This window comes from Nicotiana tomentosiformis, chromosome 5 (assembly GCF_000390325.3).
Source record: "Nicotiana tomentosiformis chromosome 5, ASM39032v3, whole genome shotgun sequence".
NCBI lineage: Eukaryota > Viridiplantae > Streptophyta > Magnoliopsida > Solanales > Solanaceae > Nicotiana > Nicotiana tomentosiformis.
Window position 1 is genome coordinate 119,859,620 of NC_090816.1, and position 19,121 is coordinate 119,878,740.

The window sequence follows — 19,121 nt, forward strand, 5'->3', positions numbered from 1 at the left end:
GATAGCCACTGATTAGAGATGTTTTTATTTTTTAGTCATTGTTTTAAATGTATTTACTCTTTAGCCAATGCTTAATAAATTTTTACCTGTCGGACAAAAATACCCCTGTGCTAGACATATGTGTTGTGTAAATATTAAGGACATGGTGTCCTTAACTTCATGAATGTTGTGTAAATATTTAGGACAAAGTGTCCTGTATTTGCACCTTCTGCTGCTAAACTTTAGGACATCATGTCCTTAACTTCATATATGTAGTGTAAATGTTAAAGACATGGTGTCCTTAACTTCATGTGTGCAATGTAAATGTTAATGACATAATATCATTAACTTGTATTTGCAACGTCTGTTGTTAAACTTTAGGACATCATGTCCTTAACTTTAGATGTATAGTGTAAATGTTAAGGATATGGTGTCCTTAACTTCATGTATGCAATGTAAATGTTAGAGACATAATGTCCTTAACTTGTATTTGCACCTCATGTTATTAAACTTTAGGACATCGTGTCCTTAACTTCATATATGCAGTGTAAATGTTAAGGACGCGGTGTCCTTAACTTCATGTGTTCATTGTAAATGTTAAGGACGTGGTGTCCTTAACTTCATGAGTGATGTGTAAATATTAAGAACAAAGTGTCCTATATTTGTACCTTCTGCTGATAAACTTTAGGACATCACGTCCTTAACTTCATATGTGCAATGTAAATGTTAAGGACATGGTGTCCTTAACTTCATGTGTGTAATGTAAATGTTAATGACATAATATCATTAACTTGTATTTGCAACTTATATTGTTAAACTTTAGGACATCATGTCCTTAACTTCATATGTATAGTGTAAATGTTAAGGACATGGTGTCCTTAACTTCATTAGTGATGTAAAATATTAAGGACATGGTGTCCTTAACTTCATATGTGCAGTGTAAATGTTAAGGACATGGTGTCCTTAACTTCATGTGTGCAATGTAAATGTTAAGGACATAGTGTCCTTAACTTATGAGTGATGTATAAATATTAAGGACATGGTGTCCTTAACTTCATATGTGCTGTGTAAATGTTAAGGACATGGTGTCCTTAACTTCATGTGTGCAATGTAAATGTTAAGGACATAGTGTCCTTAACTTATGAGTGATGTATAAATATTAAGGACATGGTGTCCTTAACTTCATATGTGCTGTGTAAATGTTAAGGACATGGTGTCCTTAACTTCATGTGTGCAATGTAAATGTTAAGGACATAATATCATTAACTTGTATTTGCAACTTCTGTTGTTAAACTTTAGGACATCATGTCCTTAACTTCATATGTGCAATGTAAATATTAAGGACATGGTGTCCTTAACTTCATATATGCAGTGTAAATGTTAAGGACATGGTGTCCTTAATTTCATTTGTGCAATGTAAATGTTAAGGACATAATATCATTAACTTGTATTTGCAACTTCTGTTGTTAAACTTTAGAACATCATGTCCTTAACTTCATATGTGCATTGTAAATGTTAAGGACATGGTGTCCTTAACTTCATGTGTGCAATGTAAATGTTAAGGACATAGTGTCCTTAATATTTTACACATTACTCATGAAGTTAAAGACACAATTTCCTTAATATTTACACATCACTCATGAAGAAAGGGTAAAAAAGACTTTTCGTATCAATTTGAATAGAGTAGTGGCTATTTTTGCTCAACATTAAAAATATTGACAAAAAAGTACATACCACTTTAAAAAGTGGCTATACCACGCCATTTCTACCAATTCGATCAGTTTCAGCAAGCCCAACTTGCCCTTTTACCACCAAAGGATGTGGTGTAGCGTATGAGGTTGCTCTATCCTTAACCAAAGGTCTCGGGTTCGAGCCCTGGGTATGGAAAAATCCTTGGTAGGGAGCGCTCCCCCCTCCCTCCCCGGAATGGGTTCTTACGCAGCACGAATCCGGATATAGTCGGGCTCCAATGCGGGTATCGGGTACCGGGTGGGAAACAAAAAAAAAACCATTTAAGTCCCTTTCGCCAAATAAAGTGACATTGCTACAGTGCATTGTTTGACCAAAAAGTGTGGTTCTCGGCTCAAATAATTAAATCTATCTATTAACGGGGTTAAACCTAATTAACAATAATATTTCTAGATGCGAATTATGAAAGCGTGATCAATGTTGAACAGATCTGGTAGAAAAATAATAATGGTGTGTGACAATCATCCCAAATAACGTGAGTAATAAATGAGCATTAAATAGCAAAAGAACAGTAATAAATGGCATTTGGGTAAAGACGCAAAGAAGGGAACATTTCAAGTCGAAGTACGCAAAGACGGAGGCACGAGACGACTAGTTCATTGCTCGACCTCTCAAGCACTCTCCAGGTCGACCAATGAAGGGACTAGATAGACTGTGCCTCGGACTGGAACGCCAGCCAACGCCCAAAAATTTATAAATTTCTCCAAGTGTATGAACAAAGCAGCAATGCATGAAGTTTATTTCTATTTCTCCAAGTGTACAACCAAGGCAACAATGCTTAAAGATTACGATGTCGACAAACTCCGCACCTAGAGGCATATCTTTCTAAATAGGTTATGTTTGACCTTGTTCGAACTAACACCTACCGACCCTCGGTCATAATTAAACATAGGTTATGTTCAACCTTGTTCGAACTAACACCTACCGACCCTCGACCATAATTAAACATTGGTTATGTTCGACCTGTTCAAACTAACACTTATCGGCCCTCGGCCATAATTAAACATAGGTTATGTTCGACCTCATTCGAGTTAACATCTACCGGCCCTTGACCATAATTAAACGAAGATTATGTCTGACCTTGTTCGAACTAACACCTACTTTCCCTCGGCCATAATCAAACTTAGGTTTTAATTTGACCTCGTTTGAATTAACACTTACCTACCCTCGGCCATAATTAAACTAAGGTTACGCTCGACCTTGTTCGAGCTAACACTTACTGGCCCTCGGCCATTATCAAACTTAGGTTTTAATTCGACCTCGTTTGAATTAACACCTATTGATCCTCGACCATAATTAAAATTAGGATATGTTCGACCATGTTCGAACTAAGTGATTACGATTAGAAAATCAAGGCAACCAAGCGACAGAATTAAAAAACATACAAATACGAACCACAAGAAGAGAATCATATGCAAATAACGAAATTGGCATTTCATACTTAGAATATTTTTTACAAAGGCTCATGAAAACACCACCACCTACACACAAAAATAAACAAAGATGCAAAAAAGAAAACTACTCGCCACCACCATCACGGTCTGCGACATCCTCGCTGACTTGGCCCTCAACAACGTCGTCCTCTTGACCTTCAACACCCTCGCCTTCGCCCTCAGGATATGCAGCGTCATACCAGGCGTTATGATCAAGCCGATATACACCTTCGTCCCCCTCGTCCTCGCCGGCCTCTGGCGTAGCAGGGTCATACACGCAAGCGACTCGATCTTCGCTAGCCTTAACACGAGCATATTCAAGGGCGGCCCTAGAAACAGATCCCGACGTATGCAAATCTCGAAACACGTCTATCTGGGCCTCGGAATGAATCCACTCCTCGTACAACTCTCGAGGAACATTAGGAAAGTCCGAGGTATGGGAAGAGAATGGTTGCCCCAGTAATTGGGCCTTCTCGGCCTCAAGAGCAACAACTCAGTCATGGAGGTCAGAAGTTTATTTCTCCAACTCTCCGATCCTCTCATCAAGCCATTTTTCTTTTAGCCTTGCCGTTTCCAAGTCGTTCTCCCGCTTAGAACAGAGAGTCCGGATCACCACTTCAAGGGCCTCCGTTTTCCTCGAAGCTCCTACCGAGTGAAATTCGCCCTATCCAGCTCGTTGTGTTTCTTGGTGATCTCACCATGAAGAACCTCCATCTGCAGGCGATACTCCTCCAATTGCCTGCGCAACTCGACCACCTGTATCTGGAGGTCACCACATTGGACCTCCACGGCCCTGCTGACCTCGAGCTCTTCTTCCTTATTTCTCAACGTCCCCTCAAGGACACTGCACTTATCGATGACCTTCACCAACTCGTCATCCTTTTGCTTCAGATTGTCCCGAAGGGCGTGCAAATTGCCGCCCTCACCAAACCGCATGCGGATCTCCCGGTACTTGCCACGGTACTCGAAGTATTTGCGTTGCAGCTTCTTGAATATTGCCTTACGCCTCTCCTCCTTTCGGGCGCTATCAATTTCCAAGATCATGGTCTACAGTCACAAAAAGAAAGAGAATCAAAATAAGAACGCCTCCGCTGACAAGGGCAAAGAACTAAAACGAAGCCCAAAACTTTGAATATAACAGACAAGGAAATAAAAGCGTTGAAAAGTTTACCCTAAAAGCGAGGTCATCTATGCTCCTCGATAAGGTAACATCATCCAGCACCTTGAGGGTTTCACCCTCCATGTTAGAGCAAAGGGGACCAATGGCAGGGACCACGTTCTCTGTGTTCTTCAACAGATTATGATCCACGGGGATCGCAATGGTCCACGTAGACCCCTCCAACCCCACATCGAGTTGAGTAAATCCTTCTTCCATCATCCTCAGCTCTGCAGTGTCAAGGTATGAGCCCATATCATAGTCGTCCTCGGCAATGCCTTTGTATCTCCCATCAGCTAGCTAAGAAGCACCGTCAGCCGACCGCGAGGTCGATGCCCCTTCTTGTCGCGAAGTATAGGAAACCCTAGCGTCCGGCCCTTCGACTTCTATCGTCGTAGAAGGAAGAGATACACTCTCTACGTCCTCCGCCGATCTCGGAACCTCAGACGCCAGCTCGACATTCACCTTCAAGAATTATGGTCGCCGTCTCACGGAGAGTAAAATAATCCATCACAAAATCCATGGCCCGGGCAGCCCCGTCGCCAACGTCCACGACCTTTTCTTACGGGTCACCAAATCCCCGTCACTTGGCGATGATTCCTCCTCCTTGTCCACAAGACGATACAAAGGAGAAGTCGGAGGCTCCGCCGTCGAAATATCCGCAAGTGGAGAAGAGATTGATGCTGAAGTAGCAGTAGGTGGGACCGAAGATCAAGTAGACCTAACCGCGATCGTAGACGGGGCAAAAACCAAAGAGTGAACAGACCTTGCCGCGGTCGTAGATGGGGCAGACACCGAAGATGAAGCATTTTTTCTTCTTACGAAATGCGGGTGGGGGAGCTCTCGGCCTCCTCGAAGGCCCTTAGGCTGGAATTAAAAGAAGTGCAAAAGAAAAGAGGGTCAGCCAGAGCAAACTATAAAATGGTAAGCGACTAAGAGGTCAAAACGAAGAGACTCACCGGTTAATGAGGGAGCATGCCAAAACTTCTTAAAAAAGCACGACCACTCATGAATTCCTCCGATGTGAGGGAGGAGCCGGCCGACCCAATCGGAAATGTCCCCGACCAAAGGAGGGGGCGTAGTTTTAACTACATAAGAGATACGCAAGATATCAGAACTCACGACTAAGCAAGTAAATCAAATGCCTCAACGAAGAGAAGTCAAACACTTACGAGTATAATTCCAAGTTTCGGGGAAGCCTTTTGCGTTGGCCACCACGCCCTTAGTTCTTACGAAGAAAATATTGTGCCAGAACTGTCGGCTCGCCTTATCATCCATCTTCACCACCAGACACTTGCCCCATCGATGGCAAAGGTTTAACATTCTCCCTTATAGAAGTTAGGGGTAAAGAGATGCATCAAATACCAAAGCGTGATCTCGATCTCGGCCAATTCCGTAAACTTAATAAGCATCCTAATGAGCTTGTAGATATACGGTGCGAACTGAGTCGGGCAAACGCCATAGAAATCGCAAACCACCTCCGCCAAGGGGAGAAGGGGAAGAGTGTAGCCAACATGGAAGGGGTAGGCATAGAATGCACAATACCTGGGGCGGTTGACTTGTACCACATCCCGCTCTGCAGGGACCAACTCGATGTGAGCGAGAATGTCAAATTTAGCTCTAAGCTATAATAAATCAGCCTCTGTCATCACCGACTCGGAGATCTCGAGTTCAGGCTCAAGCGTCTTTATAGAATCAGACCTGACTTTCTCACCACGAGGAATTATCTCATCTACCGTGGGAAAGTTCTCATTCTCAATGGCAATAAAGACGCCCTCCGCGTGAGGGGGAAAAATCATCGCGAAGGGAATCAGGTTATTTCCCTCGCCCGGACCAGAAGATACGTTAACCAAAGTTTTGAAGAAAGTGAGGATATTCAAATAACGAAAAGTTAAAAGCAACAGGGATCACTAGAGCAGGAAAAGAAGATACATAACAATGGAATAAAAAGAAAAAGGCACAAGGTTTCGATATGGAAAATCTATAAAACATGAATGTATGCCCTCACATCCCTATTTATAAGAATTCAGGCATCGAAACTAAGAAAATATGCCATCATTACCTAGCACAAGTATCGAAGCGGAAGATCCAATCAGCATACGCACATGAAACGACGCAAAGCATTAGAAAAATACACCATAATGACGCATGGACTTTGATCCAGAAACGACGTAGCCCCAAAAGTTGTAGCTCGCGAAAGACCACGTTGCTATCTCGTCTCAAACATCTCGACCCGATCCACTCGTCTAACCTTCTCGACCACGACAAACAGAATCCGCTCGTCAAGGCCGTCTGAGGTCGGACTCAATAAATAGAGGGACTAACTATATAGGTCAAAATTCGCCCTAGAATATTTCGAGCAAGATAACACTAAGGAAATGGTTAGTCGAGGTCGACCAGGAAGCACCGGGATTCGTGATCGAGATGTCAACTATGGTCGAGGTCGAGCACCGTTAACAGAGCTATAACGGCTAGTTTTCAAAATAGGATATTAAAGCGGATATTCTAGTGGATATTCTCTGCACTTGTACTATTAGAGTTTGTTAAGGATATGTCTCATATATATAGGAAAATAGACAATGGTGTAGGGCATGTGATATTCATTTGTAAGAACACACTTTGATAAAAAGATTCTCTCCCTCTTACCAAGAGACAAACAATACATTTTTATCAAGATTCTTGTCCACATTATTCCATACTTCCCACCAGATCCGAGGATATTTCGAACATTCAAGTATTTGTCATTTATCATTGTCATGAGGAATAATATCTAGCTTCTCCTTTATTGGATGAATCATTTCTTTATTTACCCAAATATCATTTATTATTGTTCGTTGCTATTTAATGCTCATTTATTACTCACGTTATTTGAGATGATTGTCACACACCATTATTATTTTTCTACTAGATCTGTTCAATATTGATCATGCTTTCATAACTCGTATCTAGAAATATTATTATTAATTAGATTTAACCCTTTAGTCCATAGATTTAATTATTTGAGCGTAGAATCAAATTTTTTGGTCAAACATGCATGACCAGCTGTTGTCAATCTGCTTGTTTTCACCAAGCGATCAGTATTCTACGGAAACTTCATATTGACGTCTAGTCTCAAAAACTTCGTGCACGAGTTGTGGTTGTCATTATCATGACATTATTTTGCTATAACTTCCTCTCCCTGAAAATTAAAATCCATTTTATGTGGCATGTGTACAAGGATATTTTAATATTTTATTTTTTGGTTAACATTAAAGAGAGAGTAAGTAAGTTTTTTTTTGGGAACACGCAAGGAGCTGAGAGAATCGAACCCACATATTAAATGGTACACTCAATCGTTGCTATGAAGTTAAACAAAAAGGGAAATCAACATTCTCGTTTCTCAATAGCAGTTGGATCAAACTTTTTAGGTTTGCCCCAGTGTCCGGTACCCGTATTAGAGCCTGATTATATCTGTATTCGTGCAGCGTAGGGCCTCATTCGGGGAGAAGCGCCCCATCCGCTGCAGCACATCCTTTAGTTGTGCAATGTGATTAAACTTACTAACTTCGACTCGAATTATACTCTTTGAAAACATATACTCAATTGACCTTATATTTGATAAAATGAGAGAATGATTTGAAGGTTTTCTTCTTTTGTATATTCAACATAAACATGTGTTTTTTTTCACTGTACATACCTAGGATTATATACAAAAGGGACAAAATTGTACATAAACTAAAATACAAGAAAGGAAAAAAATAATTAATTAAAAATACATTGTGTAATGTGCTAGCACAATGAAAATATTATGGAACAATGTAGTAATGGGAATAAACAATTAAAGTACATAAACTAAAATACAAGGAAGGAAAAAAATAATTAATTAAAAATACATTGTGTAATGTGCTAGCACTATGAAAATATTATGGAATAATATAGTAATGGGAATAAACAATTAAAGTACATGGTGTAATGTGCTGAGAACTGAGTACTAGGGGTTTATTCTTGAATAATGTAGTAATTGTACTTCATAATTAGAAAATCCTAGACATTTTTTTGCAAAGATTCATCGTCTCCAACACCCCACCCCCCTCAAGTTGGAGGGGAAAGGAAACACACCTAAATTGCCTAATAAATCACGATGAAGAGGTCCTGTGAGTGGTTTTGTAAAGAGATCTGCCAACTGGGCAGAAGATCGAACAAAAGATAATGAAATTAGCCCAGCTATATATTGTTCTCGCACAAAATGACAGTCGATTTTAACGTGCTTCGTCCGTTCATGAAAAACGGGGGTTTCGCTATGTTAATTGCTGCTTGGCTGTCGGAGTGAAGGGTGACTGGAAGAGAAATAGGAATTGACAGATCCTAAAAAAGACGAACCAACCATGTAAGCTCTACGACCACTCGCCTCATAGATCGGTATTCTGCCTCGGCCGAACTGAGTGAGATTGAAGTTTGCTTCTTGGATTTCCAAGAGATCGGAGAGGTACCGAGGGAAATATAAAAACCACTCACCGACTTTCTCGATTCCGGGCAGGTTGCCCAATCAGAATCACAAAAGGCTAGGAGTTTGAATGATGAGGAAGAAGACATAAAGATCCCAAGCCCATGATCTTTGAGAAAATAGCGAAGCACACAGAATGCTTCATCTAGGTATGGCTGTCTTGGGCCCTGCATGTACTGGCTGAGGTGTTGGACCGTGAAGGACAAGTTTGGCCGGGTGTGAGTGAGGTAGTTAGGTTTTCCAAAGAGATGACGATACAAGGTAGGATCCTTAATTGGTTCCCCTGTTTGAGTAGACAGACGAGTAGATGAATCAAGTGGAGAAGAAACATGTGGTAAATGGAGGGAGTCAAATTCTTGGAGAAGGTCTACAGTGAATTTGCCTGAGAAAGGATGAGTCCATCTGTTTCTCGGATAACTTTCATCCCCATAAAAAAATGTAAGTCCCCGAGATCTTTAATTCTGAATTCTTGATTGAGAAATTCTTTCAATGCATGCAATTCTACACTTTCATTTCCTGTCAAGAGTATATCATCCACATAGATAACCACTATAAAAATGGAAGAATTTGACTTTTTAAAGAACAAGGAATAGTCGTTTAACGAGTGAGTGAATCCCTTAAAATTCAAAGCAGCTATAATTTTAGCATACCACTGTCGAGATGCTTGTCGTAGCCCATAAAGCGATTTCTTTAACTTGCATGTATGAGTAGGTGAAGGAGGTACAATCCCAGGTGGGAATTTTATGTACACTTCTTCGTTTAGGTATCCATGTAGGAAATCGTTATTTACATCTAGTTGGTATAGACCCCATCCTTTCTTTACTGCATTGGCCAATATGCATCTGATTGTGGTCATTTTTACCACGGGTGAAAACGTTTCATTGAAGTCTATACCCTCTTTCTGTATGTCTCCTCTAATGACTAATCTCGCCTTTAGTCTTTCCGCACTGCCATCTAAATATTGTTTAACCTTATAAACCCATTTGCATGGTAAAGCTTTCCTCCCAGGTGGTAATTCAATCATTTCCCAAGTCTTATTAAGTTCAAGAGCCTCAATCTTTTTATCCATTGCTTCTTGCCACCCTGGGTGATGTGCTACCTGTAAATAGTTGAGAGGTTCTTGTATATTAGATAATGTGTTTAGCATGTGTTGATTAGTAGAAGATAGTCCACTGAAAGATATACAAGTAGGTGTAACAGGTGTGAGAAAGCAAGAGTTGCTAACATTTGTGAGTTGGAGTGCATTACAGATATAATCCTTGAGATAAGATCGAGTTGTATGTGGTCTGGTAGACTTTCTAATTAAAATATCCATCATAGGATCAGAATTTAAAGGAGTAAAAGCAGGTACAAATGTATATGATTGACTAGGTGATACTAGAGAATCTGGAGAGAACTTAGAAGAAGAGCTAGAGGAAATAGGTATGCTAGGATGAATTGAAGAAATGGGAGAATAACAGAAATCAATTGATGATTCAGTAGGCTCTTTGGAAACTTCAGTGTGAGGTCTGGTATCAAAGGGTGAACGTTCTGGAGTCTGGTTACTTACACTAACTTTAGCAGTGGGTAAAGAAACATCAAAAAAAGAATTAGACTTAATAGAAGCAAATGGAAAGAATTCTTCATGAAATACAGCATCTCTAGAAATGAAGGGCTTTAAATTCTTGAGCTTCAACACTTTGTAACCCTTCTTTCCATGAGGATAACCTAAGAACACACAAGGAGTAGCCCTTGGTTCAAACTTAGTTCTATGATTTGAGAGAGTGAAAGCAAAACACAAACACCCAAATCATCTAAGGTTAGAGTAATTTGGCTTGCTTTTAAAGAGAACTTCATAAGGAGTTTTAAATTTTAAAACACTTGAAGAAACTTGTTGATCAAATAGGTTGCGGTTAGAAGGCAGTCACCCCAGTATGATGTAGGTAGGTGTGATTGGTATAACAAGGCTCTGGATGTCTCTAATATATGCTTGTGCTTTCTCTCCACAACTCCATTTTGTTGTGGTGTGGACACACAAGTGGTTTGATGAATAATACCTTGTGACTGAAAAAATTCTAATTGAATATTCCCACTTCCCAATTCAAAGGCATTATCTAACCTTATAATTTTGACTTTGTTGTTAAACTGCCTTTCTACCATGGCTAGAAAGCCTTTTAGAATAGTGAATGCATTGGATTTGTTGGTTAGTAGATAAGTCCATGTTCTTCTACTGAAATCATCAACAATTGTAAGAAAATACTTAAAACCATCATATGTAGCACTATTGTATGGTCCCCAGGTATCCACATGAATTAATTCAAACACTTTCTTGGTAGAAATAAAACTAGAGGGAAAAGAAAGTTTGGATTGCCTTGCCATAGGACAAATAACACATGGAGTGAAAAATTTAGAACAATTGGATATAGAAACTAATGAAATATTTTTCATATTGCTAAGGGGCATTTGGCCTAATCTGTAGTGCCACAACTTTTCCTTTACACTTGAATTAGAAAAACTAAAACATGACTGTAAACCATGATTGGAAACACAATTCCTTCTTGGAATTAAAAACTCTTCTAAACTTAGGTAAACTCTTAGACACTATTATTGTATGTCTGGATCTGAGAATGTAGAGGCCTCCTTCCTCTTTACCAATCTCCAGTGGGCTCTTCATTGAAGGGCCCTACAGAAGGAAACATGAAGAGGGAGTGAATAAAACATATTGCTTGAGTTGTCTGCACAACTTGTGCACAGACAACATATTATATTTAAAGGATGGAATGTAAAGAACATTTCGCAGAATCATATTAGGCAAAAGAGAAACAGTTCCTGAATGAGTGACTTTAACTCTGTAAGAGTTTGGGAGTTTAATCATGAGAGGTTCATGGAAGATTTTTAAATCTGTGAAAGATTGTTTGTTGAAAAATATATGTTCTGTTGCTCCACTATCCAATATCCAAGAATCATCATTGATTTGAATTAAATATGCAAAAGAGTCAAAGAGATTGGTTATACCAACACAACTCACATTTGCTGCAACATCAGAGGTTCCTGCATTGTTTTGTCCCATTTTCACTTGCTGAAGGAGCTGCAACAGTTCAGCCACATTCTCCTTGGTAAGGTTCTGACCTCCTGTTGCATTTTCTGCTCCCTGTTCACTTTCCTCATTTGAAAAGAAAGTGTTGTTTGCCTAGGCACCTCCCTGAAACCTTTTCTGCTTTGTGAACTTGAAATCTGCTGGAAACCCATGAATTCTATAGCACTTGTCTATGCTATGTCCAGGCTTCTTGCAATAAGAACAAATTCCTGCATTTTTCTTAGATTCAAAACTTATGTTCTGCATCTTGGTCTCATTAAATTTCCTGAAGTTTCCTGGTTGGTTTGCAGCAATGAATGATGCAGATTCCTCTGAGTATGCAGGATAAGCATGTATCTTCCTTTGTTTCTCATCTTGAATCACAAGAGAGTATGCATGTCCAATGGAAGGTAAAGGTGATGACAACAAAATATTACTTCTTACCCCAATAAATATGTCATTCAGTCCCATTAGGAATTGCAGTAGTTTCTCATCTTGGTGTGCTTTCAAGCTTTTGATTTTTGCTCCACACTCACACTCACAAACACAAGCAAAAAATATGTTGAGTGCATCTAGTTCATCCCATAGGCTCTTCGTTTTGGTGAAGTAAGTTGCCACACTTGAATTTCTTTGCACTACTGAACTTAGCTCCTTTTGTAGTTGGAACAACTTTGCTCCATTTGCTTGACCAAATCTGTCTTCCAGGTCACTCCATAAATCCTTTGCACTCTGTGAATAGAGAACACTCTCAGCTATCTTTTTGGACAAGGAGTTGAGCAGCCATGAAAGTACCATGTCATTACATCTAGCCCAAGCTTGCTAGATTCCAGAATCAGCCTTAGGGACAACCAGGTTACCATCAATAAATCCCAGCTTGTTCTTTGCAGACAAGGCAATAATGACTGCCCTTCTCCAACTTTCATATCCGTTTCCATCAAAAGCTAAGGACACAAGGTTCATCCTTGAATAGTCAGAAGGGTGAAGGTAGTAAGGGTGAGTAGAGTCAATCACTCATGAAGCAATGGTAACTGCAGGTGCAGGAGCATTGGTGGTGGTAGTAGCAGAAGCTAAAGTATCAGCCGATTGTGGTGAAGAATCCATAGCAGACAAGCTTAAGAGAAGAAGGAAAGCTAATTTATGAATGAGAAAGCAGAAAATGATAGCAGAATCAAACTTGCTCTGAAACCATGATAAAATGAGAGAATGATTTGAAGATTTCCTTCTTTTGTATATTCAACAGAAACGTGTATTTTTTTCACTGTACATACCTAGGATTATATACAAAAGGGACGACATTGTACATAAAATAAAATACAAGGAAAAAATAATTAATTAAAAATACATTGTGTAATGTGCTAGCAGTATGGGAATATTATGGAACAATGTAGTAATGAGAATAAACAATTAAAGTACATGGTATAATGTGGGGGAATATTCTTGAACAATGTAGTAATTGTACTTCATAATTAGAAAATACTAAACATTTTTCCTCAAAGCTTCATCGTCTCCAACAAGACCGCTTGTAGAGCAAATCAAATACAGCAAGATCGACGAAGAATTTTACAGCATAGCCCCACCGTATCAATTCTTTATCCCATTAAGCAGTAATTAGAATAGTGACTCGTAATTAAATGACAAGTTTTCCTTGTATTACGAGTTATCACCATGTGCTAAGCCTGATATAGGAAAAAATTTAAAAAATAAAAAGAAAGGTCAAAAAGTGACTAGCTAGGTGGAAGGAGTTTAGAGGGGGAAGTGGTCGAGTTGTATCCACCTAAACCATTATAAAGTTGTTAGTACTGGTGATATAGTCCACCACCAGAAATTAACAATGACTTTGGTCCCCTTAGCTATTTGTTAAAAGAGCACAAGGAAACTATTAATATAGTATCAAGTTTTGATGGACAAAGTTATTCCATACTTATATCGACAGAAAATAATAAATGCATAGTAAAATCGTTGAGGTGAGTACAAGTTAACCATACACAACTATTATAGAAGTAAAAGAAAAAAAAGAAAATGTTGTCATCATGCGGGGTTGTCAATTGTTATCATTTTCTTTGCCCGGGGGGTTGTGTAGATGTGAAAATATAGCTACATTATTTTCACTTGTCTTTTAATTTAAGAATAAAATAGTTCCTGTACCTTTTTCATTTCCCTGGGGACCTTATTTTATGTAAAGATTAGCTATCATCACCTTTTGCCATTATCTTGCAAGAAGACAACAGCAGAAGCATGGCAAACCACTGTCTGATGCAGCCATTTATGTTGTGAGTAACTAATCCTTCTTAGCTTAGTTCTCAAGCAAAGCTTTGCTTGTGTAGCACCACATCATTATTTCCTCAATAATTACTCCTATAAAAAGAAAACTTTTCTCAGTTAAAATTCCATATATATTTTCATAACAGTAGGCCAATTATTGAATAGAACCATTCACTAGGTTTCAATTTTCTTGCTATTATATATTTTTGTCTGTCTAGATTAGTCAAGGTTGAAAGTTGAGCCATAGTTTCTCCTTTGAATGCCAGCAAATTCTTTAAAATTCTCCTTCTTGAATATTGATCCTAGACCATGATTTCTCAAATCACATTTTTTCTAGTTATTTTTTTTTCAAAGCTATCTAAGCCTAGCATATGATCCTGATCCAGTTCATGACTACTGCATACCAAGGGCTGAATTCTCTTCAATCTTCCTTTCTTGTAAGAATTCATCGTTGGTCACAGTCGAAGATTTTATCTATTCAGGTATTAAAGATCCCGGGAACTTTAAACATAATGGATTTTCATCCATTCCAGTGAGTTCCACTGTCTTTCCTGGACTGAACACATTAGGCATGTCATTTGTGCGCGCTGATTTTGACGTTGATGGCATCAACGTGCCACATTTTCATCCGCGGGCAACTGAGACTGCATTCGTGCTCGAGGGGAAGATTTATTCGGGGTTTGTTGATTCAGGAAACAGAGTTTTTGCTAAGGTTCTTGAGAAAGGAGAAGTGATGGTGTTTCCAAAAGGTTTAGTTCACTTCCAAATGAATGTTGGTGATACCCCAGCTACTATTTTGGGAAGTTTTAACAGCCAAAATCCAGGATTGGTGAAAATCCCATCTGCTATTTTTGGAACAGGAATTAAAGAGGAGCTTTTGATAAAGGCTTTTGGATTGAATGATAAGGAGATTGCTAAATTAAGGAAGAAGTTTGTTCCTCGATAGCTGGGATAGATTATAGGAAAAATTGTAGTTTCTGTTATTTGTGTCTTTCTTCTTTATTCAATAATGCAACTAAATTACATTAGTTCCAAAAACAACTGCTGCAGACTTTTAAGGGTTGCAACTTGCAACATAAGAATACTGAGAATTAGTAAAACTTTTAGATTTCTTTAAGTTCTGAGGGCGAATTAAGAAGCTAATGTTCATGTTTTGTATCTAGGCTAAAAAATGTCTACTAATTGGTTAGTTTAGAAAAATTGTTTTAGAAGATCCCAGAAAAGAGTGAGAAATTTAGGCATTTCATTCTTTTTGAACGCACTTAGAGATCCTATGTTGTTCGGACTCTCCAAAGATATCGATGGGTGCGTGCCGGATTCTCCAAAGGTGGTGCATTTTTGGAGGATCCGACACGTGTGCAGCCAACTGTTTGGAGAGTTCGCGCAACATAAGCTAAATCAGGGTACATGTCGGATCCTCCAAAGATGGTGTATTTTTGGAGGATCCGACACATGTGCGGCATCTGGTTTCGAGAGTCCGCAAAAAATAGGCTAAATCAGGGTACAAACAATAGCTTTTGTTGAAGGGCTTTCAATTGCTAAGTAATAGGTAGAATTCTCCAGCAATACATGAATTATTGTAATAGGTTTGTTGCATTTTGTTGTCTTCTAGTCAGAGATATAGTTCTTCTTTTGGTCATAACATTGTCGACATCAGAATGTGAAAAAAGTAAGAGAAGGACCATATCTCAAAGGCAAAAGCTAAAGTGCTGTCATATTGATAAACACCATCATTTGATCAATGTTCAAGCTGTTAAAGTTTACCCCAGAAACGAAGAGATACAAAAAATATTTGGGGAAAGATCACTTTTAGCCCGTGGCAAAAATTATTTACATCCAGTAACCGTAAAAGTGTATAAAATTTTCCCAAATATTTTTATAGTACGAATCAATAAGGCAAATCACTCTAGTTTCATTAATTTGCACATATGAAACCGCTTAAGACTTCAAGAACTAACACAGTTACGCGCATTCAGAAGCATCAGTTGTTTACATCAAACACTAGGCACTGAAGTAAGTGCTAGAAACATCATGCAAAAATAAAAAGGAACGAAAACTCAACGTTGAAAACAAGCCATCTCAATGATGACCTCCTAAGCTATATCGACACATCTTAGTACTAATTAGAGCATGGCGTTCAGCATTTCGTTCCAGGTATCAGGTACTCCGGGAAGACACCAATGGCTACAATCAGATTTATAGTCTCCTAAGTGCTGCTTATCTGTTTGGCTTACGAACTTACTATAAACAGAAGGATGTCCGTCTCTTCGAAGAGCTGTCATTGTTGTTATATCCTGGAAAGATACCGGAAAACTCATCCTTCTTAGCACTTCTTTTAGCACCAGTAGTGGTTCTGGTACGTGAGGGTGACTAAAGAATTCCAGTGGCTCCCTCTGATTGAAACATTTCCATCCATTTTCCCTAACAAATCATTATGCAACAACAACAACAACAACAACTAAGCCACAGTCTCAAGCAAATAGGGGTCGGCTATATGAATCCTCACTGACCATAAAAGGGCAGTCCAGTGCACTAAGCTCCCGCTATGCACAGGGTCCGGGAAAGGGCCGGACCACAAGGGTCTATTGTAGACAGCCTTACCCTGCATTTCTGCAAGAGACTGTTTCCACGGCTCGAACACATGACCTCCTAGTCACATGGCAGCAACTTTACCAGTTATGCCAAGCTCCCCTTCGAATCCTCACTGACCATGTCTTGCTCAATTTAAGTTCATTTCAGACCAAATATTATACGAATGACAATAAAAGATATGAAATCGAACATTTTCTTCACACATTCTATGGGAACTGCATATTTTGTAGAAATGTGATAATTAAGATGAGTACCTGTTATGTCGAGGCGACATGCTTCTGAAGAAAACTCGAGTTTTTCGGGGATCAAGATTCAAGTCTACCCATTTAGCCCATGTCATTAGTCCTTTCTCATAGGCAACCATTGGATTCATGTTTCTATAGAAACTGTTTCCTTCCATTATTAAGTCCCACCTGAGTTTCAATAAATGGTTCAATAAAACTATGTCAATGACCTCATAGCAGTGCATTAGTTTTTCTGGTATATTCAAGAATCATATGCGACAAGAAATGGTAAAAAAAGAGCGTGAAATTTATCTTACGAACTATATTTATCGGAATGAGTCCACCAATGAGCTGAATCAAAAACAAGAACATCAGCTCCTCTCCAATACTTTGCATTCTCTTCAATCATGTCCAAATGCAATATTCTCTTGTTTTCTGGTCCTTTCTTCAATTCAACCAGAAAAGGAGCCCAGCAGAATTCTATTGTTGTCTCAAAATCCTTTGAAAAACCAATCACCCATCAGTTAACTAGTTTGGAACTTTTAGTACTATGTTTTATATCAGTTTTAGTTATAGTAATACGGAAAGAGTTTAACTTCTATACACTGACGACCGATGGACATATAACAAAAAGTAACTTCCTGTAATAAGAGAAACAAGATTCTAACACTTTCTCACCATAGCATGGAAAGCCATAGTAGGGCCAACATAGGTTACTGTTTTTCTAGCCATAGGGATAACAGATTGAACTAAACAAACAAGAGACTCCCATTGATTCCTCACTATTGAATCACCCACAAGCATTATTCTCTTCTTCCTCATCCTTCCAAGAAATTCCAATGCATTAAACCTGCATTTCACACCAAGAATATTACTAGATCATCGTATGAATATTTCCAACAATTCAGCCAACAAAAGACAATGGTCAAAAACACCAAAATATCTTAATTTTACGCTCTACGTTGGGGTATTCATACCCTTATTCTTTGCAAATTGTCTCATATTTGACCTTGATTTTAACAAAGTTTCAGCATAGGATGAATTTTAGAAAATGTCCAAATTTAGCGATCTACTATTGACTATAGTTTACGATTACTTTCTGTTATACTTTTGGATTGAGCTCCGTTAGAATCAAGAGCAAATACTAGACAAATTTGCTAAAGGCATTTGAGTGGCCAACATATAATGGTTAGTAAAATTTAGATATTTTGTATAGTACATGAACATTTTTTTACCCTTATCACAACAACAGCAACAAAAAAACATAATGTAATCTCACAAGTGGTTCGGGAAGGTAGTGTGTACGCACACGTTAGCCCTACCTTAAGAGGCAGAGAGTCTCTTTCCGATAAACCTCGACTAAGAAAAGAAAAGACTAAAGAATAAGACATTACAACTTTAATTACCTAGGAATTTCACAACCATGAGGTTTCCACTTCCACTTTTCATAGTCAGAATCAGGACGGCCATTCTTGGTACAAGTTACAGCAGTACTAAGATAAGGACAGCTAGAATCATAAAGAGGGTAAGATTGATCATAAACCCATTTTCCAGAAGTTAAATCACATCTTCTCATAGCAGAATGCTGGCTATGAAACATAGAAATTTCATCATCTCTGTCATCTAACCATTTTAGTTCCTCTAACTCATACTGTGAAAAAATCCCAGAAATGAAGCTCAAAACAAGAAAGAAAAGCAAAAATGACTTATTCTTTGCCATAACTTGCAGCAAAATGAGAAAGCATGCAACTCAAATATGGAATTTTGGAGTGATGTTAATTACTACTAGTAAAGAGGGGTTGTGTTATCTATATGGAGTTTAGCTTTCTTGAAAGTTGACAAAATGTGTTGTATTTTCGCCATGACTGACGGGGAGAATGGGCCATATGCCATGTGGTAATCAACTTTTTTTACTCACTATAGTAGAATTACTCATTACCATTGTTTCTAGTAAGTAGGAGAGTAGTTAAGATGTCAAAATTCAAATCATCAATGTTTCTGTCCAATGTCCATAATGTGTTCTGTTTTTTTATTTTTAAGTCTCACTTTATTATCTAGGAATCAAGGCAGATCTATCAAAAAGATAGAAAATAATGGAAATTGAAAATCCAGGTAGATAATACCAACTAGAAAACTAGTGCTTTCCGGCAAAGGGCGGACCTATTTGTAACAATGATGGGTCACCGGT

The 19,121-nt window shown here is 38.6% G+C and overlaps 2 protein-coding genes across 2 annotated transcripts; one reads left to right on the plus strand and one right to left on the minus strand.

Annotated features, from left to right (window-relative positions):
* Window positions 1–12,876: 12,876 nt before the first annotated feature.
* LOC104085356 (germin-like protein subfamily 3 member 2) lies at window positions 12,877–15,155 on the plus strand. Its single transcript, XM_070176837.1, has 2 exons — window positions 12,877–12,927; window positions 14,455–15,155. The coding sequence occupies exons 1-2, from the start codon at window positions 12,877–12,879 to the stop codon at window positions 15,061–15,063; spliced, it is 660 nt and encodes a 219-aa protein (XP_070032938.1). The 3' UTR covers window positions 15,064–15,155.
* Window positions 15,156–16,009: 854 nt separating this feature from the next.
* Window positions 16,010–18,812, minus strand: LOC104085355 (protein trichome birefringence-like 36). The gene is made up of 5 exons (XM_009589364.4): window positions 18,340–18,812; window positions 17,612–17,783; window positions 17,251–17,432; window positions 16,964–17,122; window positions 16,010–16,538 (listed from the first exon to the last, which is right to left on the minus strand). Exons 1-5 carry the CDS (start codon window positions 18,651–18,653, stop codon window positions 16,241–16,243), a joined length of 1,125 nt encoding a protein of 374 aa, XP_009587659.1. The 5' UTR covers window positions 18,654–18,812; the 3' UTR covers window positions 16,010–16,240.
* Between the last annotated feature and the right edge of the window lie 309 nt (window positions 18,813–19,121).

Excerpts from the sequence above, each read along its gene's own strand:
- LOC104085356 (XM_070176837.1), top strand. The coding sequence starts at position 12,877 with ATGGTAACTGCAGGTGCAGGAGCATTGGTGGTGGTAGTAGCAGAAGCT. Across the intron at positions 12,928-14,454 it reads TGGTAGTAGCAGAAGCTAAA|TTATTTTTTTTTCAAAGCTA; the intron begins GTATCAGCCGAT and ends CATTTTTTCTAG.
- LOC104085355 (XM_009589364.4), bottom strand. The coding sequence starts at position 18,653 with ATGGCAAAGAATAAGTCATTTTTGCTTTTCTTTCTTGTTTTGAGCTTC. Across the intron at positions 17,433-17,611 it reads CTATGGCTTTCCATGCTATG|GATTTTGAGACAACAATAGA; the intron begins GTGAGAAAGTGT and ends GGTTTTTCAAAG. Across the intron at positions 16,539-16,963 it reads ATGTCGCCTCGACATAACAG|GGAAAATGGATGGAAATGTT; the intron begins GTACTCATCTTA and ends ATGATTTGTTAG.